The following is a 10,503-nucleotide window of genomic DNA, read 5'->3' as shown; positions in this document are numbered from 1 at the left end:
GGCTTGAGTGATATGCCTCCATCTGCAGGGGAATCAGTGTCAGCCTGTGACCAGAGCAACATACTCCAGATATAGCATCTGGCTCTGCCACAGGCAGGAAGTACGTGCACAGCATCCTGGGCTTTTCCCCCATCAGGTTTATGGAAAGGGTTCCTACAGATCTCTGACTAATGAGTATAGGTGTTTAGAAACATAGTCCAATCACCCGGCAGAGACAAGGTTTTTGCAAACTGGTTCTACAATTTGACAGCTGGTAATTTTATTACCCACAAGTTTATTACCCTTTACGTGCTCTGAATTCATTAAAATTAGGCAAACACAAAGAACCTCAGGTTCTGCTGCCAGCAGGAAAGTTAAAGAAAAAAGAATGCCCACCACACAGAAGTCAAAGTTTAATTTAAAATCATCACTCTATTAAACAACTGCAGGGAGGAAACACCTTGCTATGTGTGTGATCTTGAAGTGTGACAGTCAACGAGACCAGCTCCTAGAAACCTAGCTGGCCAGCTACCAGGGGAGCACTCATGAAGTAGAGGTTGACTAACACCAACAGGCCAAGGTAATGCCAAGGAGTCCAACCGACCAGACTGTGGGGGAAGCACCACTCCCACATCAACGTGCTGATGTTGCTGGAATAATCCCTGATGCAACCTGCATCCAGACTGGGGCTGCTGATCCCTCAGGGCTCAGCTGTGGAGGAAGAGGAAGAGGAGGAGGGTGGAGCAGGTACAGGGGGAGTCTCCTTCTGAACCAGCTCTGGCTCATCTTCTCCATCATGCGGAGGATGGACGAGCACCTTGTCCAAGATGCCAAATTCCTGGGCTTCTACGGGGCTCATGTAACGGTCTCTCTCCATGGCAGTTTCTGTCAGAATAAGACCACTTTGGATTAGTGGAAAACTTACTGCAGTCTCAGCAAAATAAAGGCAATTACTAGTCCACAAATAAATTCTTTTCTGACATAAGCCATTTTAAAGGTCTGGAAATATTTCTCATTTGGCACACTATTTGCACAGTTCTTCTTCACTGAGTTTCAGTTCCCTTTAAAATAAGCTGCTTGTTTCTGAAGAGCGCATGCCTGTCAAAGTAAACATCCTACCACAAATCCCTCAGGGAACCAGTGCTAAGGGCCAGTTTTCTCACCCACCTAACTTGGATATTCATCCTAACCTAGTATCTCACGCTAACCCTAAACTTGCAATCTTGGGCAAGTGAGACCTTACCATGCTCTTTAAAAAGTCCACAAATAATCAGCCTGCAACCCCCAGGAAGGAAGGCTATGAATGGCTGCTAGTCCTGACTCCAAGATATTTCCTGCAGGGTTAGGGGCAGTATGTTCTCCATGCCAGTCTGTGGGGAACATGTGCACTCCTATCCTCCTGGGGGCTTCCTTTTGGGGCATCTGATTGGCAGCTGTGTGAACGGAATGCCGGACCAGACTGGCCTTTGGCCTGATCCAGCAGGACTATGCCCACATGCATGTTCCCATGTCAGGCTGCAATCCTGTGCACACACATTAGGGAACAAGCCCTACTCAACGCTATAATATTTACTCCTGAGTAAACCTGTGCCATCCTACCCCTTTTCTCCTCCTGCTCTAGCTCCTGCTGTAGTCTGGTTAGGTAATATAGAAACACTGTCTAGGCTTCCATGTGGAGACGCTGGATAGTATATTTCCACTGGTATTTATTTCCACCGGTGTTGCAGCGTGTTGATTGATAACAGATTAAATGCACTTATGTTAGATCTAAAAGTAGCTAACTCCATTCTCAAAGTACCTGTCCTTATATAGCAGAACAATACTAGCCAAGCACAAGAGGGAGGTTTTGGTAGGTTTGGGAAAACTCCCAAGGCCTGCAGAAGGAGAAGATGCATTTTAAGGAAAAATGCTGACATGCAGGCTTAGCCCAACAACAGCCAAATGAGGCCCGAGTGTGCTCAGTGGCTATGCAATACTGACTTAGTGTAACCCAGAGGAAACCCAGGTGCAGGGGTGGGAGGGGAATATGGTATTCTGAACAGGTGAACGCCACACTGAAACATTTTGTTGCAGGTCCCACTTGTACAACCTCTATTACAGCTTAAATGAGCATTTAGTTCAACAGTCAATCGCATTTACAAAGCCAGAAACTCCCAATAATCCAGCCTCCCACAACCTGGTGCCCTCCCCATATTCTGAACCGTAATTCCCTACATCTCTGGCTCTGCTGTCTGGAGCTGACGGGAGTTGAAATACGCAACAGCTGAAGAGCAGCAGGTTGGGGACAGCAATGACCTAGCTGCACCATACTTCTAGCTAACTAATTCATAGCACGTTGGTAAGCCAAACAGGGCCCAGTCAGTCTCCAAAGAGGTAGAAGATGGTGTGTGTGGGGGGGGCGGATTCTGTAGCTGTGGCTTCCTGAAAACCTGTGTGCTTCTGCTGCCCAGTTCTGATGGATAGTTAAGGAAAGGATCTTGTTTTCTCCCACCTCCTGAGTGAAAGTCTGGGAGGAGCAAATCCAGGCAGAAGCCTAGCCTCACTGTCCCTCAACACTTGCCTGATGGATGGGTGCTGATAGTTAGTTAGTTAGTTAGTTAGTAAACTTCTATGCTGCCCCATTCACCGAAGCCTCGGGGTGGCTTACAACAATAAATAAATACATATAATCATATAAAAACAATAGAATTGGAAAATTTTCCAATAGAATTGGAAAATTGATACTGGTATTCAGAATTTGCTTCCCCCACCCTGCTCTCATCATGAGTTCTTTTAACTTAATTTTGCTGCTTACCAATCACATCCAGGCTCTGCTTTGTGTGCTTGGCATAGAGGCTGTTGATTTGTTTCTTCAGCTTAAGGATTTCCTCCGCCTGGATGGCGATGTCTGTAGCCTGGCCCTAGAAGGAGCGCCAGAATCAGGTGAGCCCTGCCTTGCTGCCTCAGAAGCATTTCATCCACTAGGAAGCATGGGAGAACAGCTCTTATTTCCCATCCACCCCCACAGCCTGCCCAGCCAGAGGGGTCACGCAATCCACCCAGGTCTCCACTGAGGAAATCTGGGAGACATGGGTACAATGAAGGGCAGCTGGGCCAGACTTACCCGTGCCCCCCCAGAGGGCTGGTGGATCATGATGCGGGAGTTGGGCAGAGAGTGGCGCATGCCTGGAGAGCCGGCTGCCAGCAGCAGTGAGCCCATACTGGCAGCCTGGCCCACACACCATGTGCAAATGGGGTTCAGGATGTACTGCATGGTGTCATAAATGGCCAGCCCCGATGTCACTGCACCGCCTGCAAGAGAAGCATTTGCTGCAACACTAGGACCTCGACTTAGAAGCCACAAGCCTTTCCCCGGCTGAAACCACTGGAAAAAACCAAGTTTCCTGGAAGAGAGCTAAGCTGGGAGGATGAGCAGAGATTTAAAGTGGAGTCAAAAATCCAAGCAATAGAAGCCTGCAGAAGAGAATCACAAGATCCTGCTGGCATCTGAGTGCTTTCCTGAGGAGGGGACTAGGACTCCCACAAGGGCTGGTACTCAGCCAGCAGAGCCAGTGATTTGTGATCCTGGGATTTGCAGTGAGGGCATCGAGTTTAGTTACTTATGTTTACAAGTATATCCTGTCTTTTCTCCTCTCTCAAGAGAATGAGGGCCTCCCTGCCCCACCCCTCAGTAGAGCCTAACCCTTCATAAAGCACGTCTTGGCTTAAGGAAGGCTGCTTTTAGCATGCAGCAGAGCAAAACTAGTACTGAAGGTGAAGAGGCTCAACTGCTTGTTTCAGGCTCTTCTAGCAGAGCTGCTGTGGAAAGCAGAAGAGTGTTGCCTTCAGAGAGTGAAGGAAGCAGTACTTGGTTACTCTGGCCACATCCAAGATCTCTTGCAGGGCACAGTACAGAATGGGGCACTCCTTCACAGGTACCCCCCCACCCCCATTAGCGATGTAGGACAGTGGTAGGGAAGCTCTTCCCATTCCACGCCTTGCTTTTTTGGCCATATACCTGGGCTGTTAATGTACATGTGGATAGGCTTCTTGTTGCTTTCTGACTGCAAGAAGAGCAGCTGTGCAATGACTAAGCTTGCTACACCGTCATCGATCTGTAAAAAGAAAACACAGGACAGTCGATGATCAGCAAGGCACGCTCTACTGCTGAAGTTAATAGCAAGTGCAAGACCTAAAGCTTTGTGGCCTTTGGGGAAGAGGCCACCCCAGGGACAGAGTCCTACCAGCCCAGCTGCTGGAGAAAGAACCTGACCTCAGGGCTGTGGCATGTAGAAGAGAAAGGGTGCAGATTACTAAAATGCAAGGAATGGATCAAAACACATGAACACATGTCAGTTCTTTTTAATGAATTACCTAAGGAAAACCAAGCCAGTAAGAGCAAAGCATCCACATATTTTTAATATTGAAGCTTTGTGCATTCAGTGAAAAAATAAATCAAAAGTCAGACCAATAAAATAATCAAAGTTCTGCAATTTATAAATTATGTGGAGCAGATCTGCACATTTTTTCATAGTTCTCACAACTGATTATTCACTTTACACTATTTTGCATAATTTATTCTGGCTCTGCTAGTTATGATTAGGGTCATGGAGCTGTCCAGGGCACCAAAAGCCCTGACTTTTGACTGTGAGTATCTTACCCACCTACTTTCCTGTCTACTGAGATATATTGTCCAAATATATTCAACCATAAGTGCTAGACGCTTACTTTTAGAATAATAAATAAAACCAGTCTTCCCCAACAAGCTGGAATTTGCATTCAGTATCAAATTCTGATGGGGATAATTGTGAACCAATTGAATTGACAGTTGCTCCATGATGAGAGGAGGTCCTACTTACCGGGCCCATTACACAGACAATGCGCTCTCTCAGAAGGCGAGAGTAGATGTCATAGGCTCGCTCACCACGACCCTGAAACAGACAGAAGGTGAGCACAAAGTGCCCTCAAGGCCTGGGATCTAGTGGTGGAGAGTCCCGGCGTCCTCCACAGAGACAGGCCCACAGGCTTCCTGCAAAGGAAACAGCTGGCTGGAGTAGAATTTAACTCTGACATCTAAGAGCACAGGGACTTGGCTCGGGAGGGCATCAGGGCTGTGAGCTGATAAAAACCAGAAAACCTGCTCATGGAAGGATCAGGGATCCAGACAGGCATGCACAGATCAGGGACCTTACAGCAGAAATCACCTTAAAACAGATGCTAGTGATTGCAGACTCCAAGCCTGAGACTGCGGATCCTATTACCTAAAAAAGTGTCTGTTCCTCAAGGAGATGGTTAAAAAGAACAGCTACTAATCTGCCCAATTGTAGGAAGGAGACTTTTCCAAGCTTCCAGCCAAACAGTGTAAAGAGACTAGAGTGGCAGGCAAGACTGCATGTATTTATTATTACTTTTATAATAATTGTGGTTTTTTTTCTTACTTTCATACATCTACCTTCTATAGCTAGGTTTTTGTGTGCAAACATCAACATCAGTGCTGTTAAACACACATCCCTCCCAGTGTCTTGCTATGAGCCTGAAGCAAAATTCTAGCAACATCCAACACCAACTATAAGAAACTTGGGACTTTCTAGTTCCTAGTTTCCTAGGCATATAGAGAATCCTGACCCCGCTGCCTTCCACATGCCCCAGTATGCTGTGCTTACCGTTTGCTCCACTACAATGGGGATGAGGGGGATGTGGCTCTTGGGAGACTGGTGTAGGCTCCGAGCCATGGAGAGCACATGGCATCCCAGCCGCAATGGGTGCTGTGGGACAGAAAGAGAGAACATGGGCTAGTATTAAAAAAAATGCTGCTCTTGTCTTTTCCTTGCCAAGCACCTACCAAAGGCCCATTTGCTTTCTCCCTGCTGCACTCACAAGTGCCTGGGGCAGTTGTGGGAAGCCATGAAGCTTTCAGGATCTATATTTGTTTTCCTAGAACAGGAAAATCAACAAACTGTAGCCTGGTGCAAAAGTCATTTAAAAAATTCCAACACCAGAAAGCTAATTTTAGGAGTACAAGGACTGTTTCTGCTCACAGTCCTGCCACAGAAAAAAATCACTCGCGGTTACCCCCAGCCATCTTCTTTTTAGTAGTATACTGTATGGAAGAAAGGGAATCACTTTGCTGTTGCTTTATTAAATAACTTAACACAGAAATCCTTGTCAACCTACTGTGAATTACCTACAAAACTAACAGAAGCTCCAGTTTCACCTTCATACAAATTAAGCCTTTTAAAAATGTTTTGTCATGCTTACAGTCATGGCTGCAGCACATGCTCAGATGACAAGTGGGATGATTACTCTGCTTTATGCATTATGAGCACAAAACTAGAACCCACTTATTCTGAATGAATTAAAACCAAGTAAAACGGGTGGGATCGTGAGTATTTTTTTATAATAAAAACACCACTAGCATTTATCTGTCACTTTTTGAGTATCCAAAACACTCTAACAGTAATTCTTATACAACAGCCCTGCAAGGTAGGGTAGTTTTTGCCTAGTTGCCGTGGGACTGCAAGGAGAAGAGGCTTAAGCATAATAGCTTACCCATACTGACCGACTGTAGCCTTCCCCAAACTGTTGACCTCCAGATGCTTTGAACTTTAACTCCCATCAGCCTCAGCCAGCTTGGTCAATGGTCAGGAATGCTGGGAGTTGTAGTTGAAACTATCTGGAGGCCAGAAGGTCGAGGGATTCGTCTGATCTCACGGGACTTTTCTGTGCAGAAAGCAACCTGGTGCCGTTGTCTGCCTCCAGGGACTCTTCGGGAACAGACGCGCACGCATCCCAGGGGCGCTCCCATTCCTCGCACTACTACACCTAGGCACCCACGATTATTGCCCCCCCAACCCACGTGCACTCAGCCCCTCACCGCTATCCTTTGCAGCATTGCGACCCGGAAGATCCTTCTCCCCACGTGCTTTTCAAGGGATGCGAATCACATGATGAAGGCGGAGAAGCTAGGTTAGAACTGTTCCCTGCACTGACCGCAAAGCCGGGATGCACCATGGGAGCTGTAGTACCAAGTCGTACCCTGCCCAGTGTCTAGTTGTTCTGCCTCTTATTGTGTTATTATGACATTCTCACCAGCGTTTTACAGGTAGAAATGTATGCACTTTTTACTAATTTAAATATCAGTAGCCCCCTCCCACTTTATATTTTAGGTCACTGACCCTTCGCGTAAACATCAGGCACTCTCTGCTTGTTTACTATCAAAACCATGCATAGTATTTTTGTGATCTTGAATTGACCTAATAAAATTATTATACTAATATGGACTTAAGATTTATCTTTTAGCCAACACTTCACTTTTTGTGTGACTCTTTACCAGGAGCGAGTACCAGAAAATAGGAACTGCTGAAGTGGAAACTTAGGAGATTGTATTTATTCCCCACCACTCTTTCTCTTGCAAGGAGCCCAAAGCAGCTTACAGAGTTATCCTCTCCATTTTTTTCCTCACAAGAACAACCCTGTGAGGTAGGTTAGGCTGAGAGTCTGCGAGTGGCCCAAAGTCACCCAGTTAATTTCATGGTTAAGTGGGGAGACCTGGCTTCTAGTTTCAAGCCCCAGCCCAGCACTCTAACTACTGTGCAACACTGGCTCTCAGTCCTATAGATTGCTTCAGAGTTCTGAAATTTATTCATTTATTTCCTTGTGACACTTGTATGCTGTCCCATAGCCCAAGCTCATAAAAGCAATGACAGTCGGAATAAAATCTGCAAATATCCAGCATCATAAAAGCAATAGTTAACATGCACATAACAAATAAAAAGAGATAAATAGAGGCAATGCACATAACAAATAGAAAGCAAGCAGTGTGAAAAAATAAGTTTATAAATAGTAGTAGAAATAACTATAGTACTAATAGTGCTAAACACAGTACTAGAAATAAGGCAATGACTCTGATATTTAAGAGAGCTTCATCAGCCAATGTCCCCAATTTCTCCAGTAGTGTTCCTACTGCTCAGCTTATACAATGCAAATATAACCTGGGATATGTAGCAACAAAGGTTGCCAACTATATTTCAGGACAGGGTTCCTATGTTTGCATGACACAGTCATGGACTTTTTCCTCATCACCATATCTTTATATTGGGAAACAATTCAGCTGCAGAGTTTCTTCTGGTTGACCAGCTATAAAAGGGGCAGAAACTCTGTTCCTAAGCAATAAATGGCAACCCTGGTTCCCCCGGCAGAGAATAATTATTTACAGAAGGGCGGCAGCAAGTGCAGATTGCATTTAAAAATGTGAATGCTACAAATAGCATTGCCAGCAGACCAAAGGGAGGGAAAGCTTGCATGTCTTACTCTTGTGCCTTAAATAGCAGGTGCAGTTTCAAGAGACATGAAGTCAAATATTGTATCAATATGTGTCTTTGGAAAAAAAGAGGCAGCCCATGAATAAATAAGTAAATAAATGCAGATGACACTGTTGCTCAAACCAATGGAGTGGGGGCTGGATAAAAGGTTAGCAGTCCTTCTGTGAGTGGTATATTTCAGTCAGAAATGGGAGAAATAATTGTTACAATCTATCATTCTTCCTGTTGAGAGGAGGCATTTCAATTTTGGACAAAACTGAAGCTATCATACGTTGGGCACATCACGAGAAGGGAAGACTTGCTAAAGAAGATAATAATGCTAGAAAAAGTTGAAGGCACAAAGAGAAGAGGAAGCCCAAGTATGAAAAGGAAGCCCAGCCTTGGGATTATCAGAGCTGACCAGCACAGTGAAGGACATTCACAGGTCATTGTGGAGGGTGTTTGTTCACAGGAGTGCCACAAGCCAGAGATGACTGGAGGGCATGTGGCAGCAACAAAGGAGCTATAGGCAAACAATCATGCTGGTGATCTGGAGAATCTTCATTTGTGCTCTACTGATTTTAAGTAAGCTGTCATGGGAGCTTTCTATAGGATGAGGAATATAAGCAATGATATAATAATAGCAATAATACTGAAGTGTTTAATAGTGAAGGGTCCATACCACTGCAACCATATTATGTAATAAAGCACTCCTACTGTAAGCTTACATCACAAAGTCAGCTGTGTTTGTGTTGTGAATTTGTTATGTGCCATCTCCTACTTACGGTAAGCCCATGAATGAAAGCTTTCCAAAAAGTCCTGTCCACAACAGCCCTGCTCAGCTCTTCTAAGTTCAAAGCTGTGTTTTTTTTTATGGATTCAAGCCATCATATATTTCATCTTCCTCTCCTTATACATTCAACTTTCTCTAGCATGGTTGTCTTCACCAGGGAGACTTGGCTTCACATGACATGTCTGTAGTATGTCAGCCTCAATTTTGTCATTCTTTCTTCTAGGGAAAACTCTATGATACATTTGTTCATCTTTCTGTTTGTCTCCTCCAGCACCATGTTTTGAATGCATCAATTTTCATAGATTCATAGACTACTAGAGTTGGAAGGGGCCAAGAAGGACATCGGGTTCAATCTCCAGGGCTCTGTCCTGGGGCCAGTCCTGTTTAATCTTTTCATAAATGACATGGAAGAAGGGGTGAACAGTCTGCTGATCAAATTTGCAGATGATACTAAAACAGGGGCAGTGGCCACAACTGAGAAGCAGGTACTCCAGATCCAAAAGGATCTGGACAGACTGTGGAAGTGGGCAGGAGACAACAGGATGCCGTTCAATGTGGATAAGTGCAAGGTTTTGCACTTGGGGCATAGGAATGGGTGCCGTAAGTACAGGTTAGGGGACAAGTGGCTGGAGAGCAGCACTGGTGAAAGGGACCTTGGGGTGCTGGTTGACTGCAGGCTAAACATGAGTCAGCAGTGTGATGCGGTGGTCAAGAGGGCGAACACCACCCTTGGTTGCATAGCCAGAAGCGTGGCTTCTAGATCAAGAGAGGTATTACTACTACTCTATAAGGCTCTGGTGTACCCACAACTGGAGTTTTGTGCTCAGTTTTGGGCCCCTCATTAAAGCCATGTTAGAGTCAGTGCAGCGTAGGGCCACAAGGTTTGTGGCCAGTTTGCAGGGGATGCCATATGAGGTGAGACTGAGGGAACTGGGTCTCGTCAGCCTGGAGGAGACACAGAGGGGATCTGTTGGTGACAAACAGATATGTGAGGGGGTGTCACATGGAGGTGGGTAGAGACCTGTTCTCCGCTGCAGAGGAAGGCAGGACACGCTCCAGCGGAGCAAAGCTCAGGGAACCCAGGTTCCCTTTAGATGCCAGGAAGCACTTCCTGACAGTTAGGACCCTGAGGGTATGGAATGGGCTTCCACGGGAGGTGGGCCGGTCCCCATCAGTGAGGGTGTTCAAGGATAGGATAGACATGCACATGTTAGGCATGTCGTGAGCGGAGCCAGCTGGAGCCGGGGGTCAGACTAGATGGCCCGAGAAGCCCCTTCTGACTCTGTTTCTATGTTTCCTGCTGTTGCAGGGCACCAGTTTTCACCATCCCACTCAACTTTTCTTTCCGTCAGCTTTCCTCATCGTCCAGCTTTCACACCCATATGTAGTGATTGAGAATTCAAGAGTGTGGATGATTTTGGCCTTGGTCTTCAGTGAAATGTCCTTACGCAT

The 10,503-nt window shown here is 45.8% G+C and overlaps 1 protein-coding gene across 1 annotated transcript; it reads right to left on the bottom strand.

The window, feature by feature from the left end:
- Positions 1–375: 375 nt before the first annotated feature.
- LOC123030046 (caseinolytic mitochondrial matrix peptidase proteolytic subunit) lies at positions 376–6,922 on the bottom strand. Its single transcript, XM_044443603.1, has 7 exons — positions 6,833–6,922; positions 5,622–5,723; positions 4,818–4,889; positions 3,977–4,073; positions 3,083–3,270; positions 2,774–2,879; positions 376–864 (listed from the first exon to the last, which is right to left on the bottom strand). Exons 1-7 carry the CDS (start codon positions 6,848–6,850, stop codon positions 680–682), a joined length of 768 nt encoding a protein of 255 aa, XP_044299538.1. The 5' UTR covers positions 6,851–6,922; the 3' UTR covers positions 376–679.
- Positions 6,923–10,503: the final 3,581 nt, after the last annotated feature.

The sequence above is a fragment of the Varanus komodoensis genome, unplaced genomic scaffold, assembly GCF_004798865.1.
Source record: "Varanus komodoensis strain SLA01 unplaced genomic scaffold, ASM479886v1 scaffold42, whole genome shotgun sequence".
Classification (NCBI taxonomy): Eukaryota; Metazoa; Chordata; class Lepidosauria; order Squamata; family Varanidae; genus Varanus; species Varanus komodoensis.
The sequence above is the reverse complement of the archived record's forward strand: the minus strand, read 5'-3'. Positions and strand labels throughout refer to the sequence as shown.

Excerpts from the sequence above, each read along its gene's own strand:
- LOC123030046 (XM_044443603.1), bottom strand. Across the intron at positions 4,074-4,817 it reads TTGTCTGTGTAATGGGCCCG|ATCGATGACGGTGTAGCAAG; the intron begins GTAAGTAGGACC and ends TTCTTTTTACAG. Across the intron at positions 2,880-3,082 it reads AGCCCTCTGGGGGGGCACGG|GGCCAGGCTACAGACATCGC; the intron begins GTAAGTCTGGCC and ends CGCTCCTTCTAG.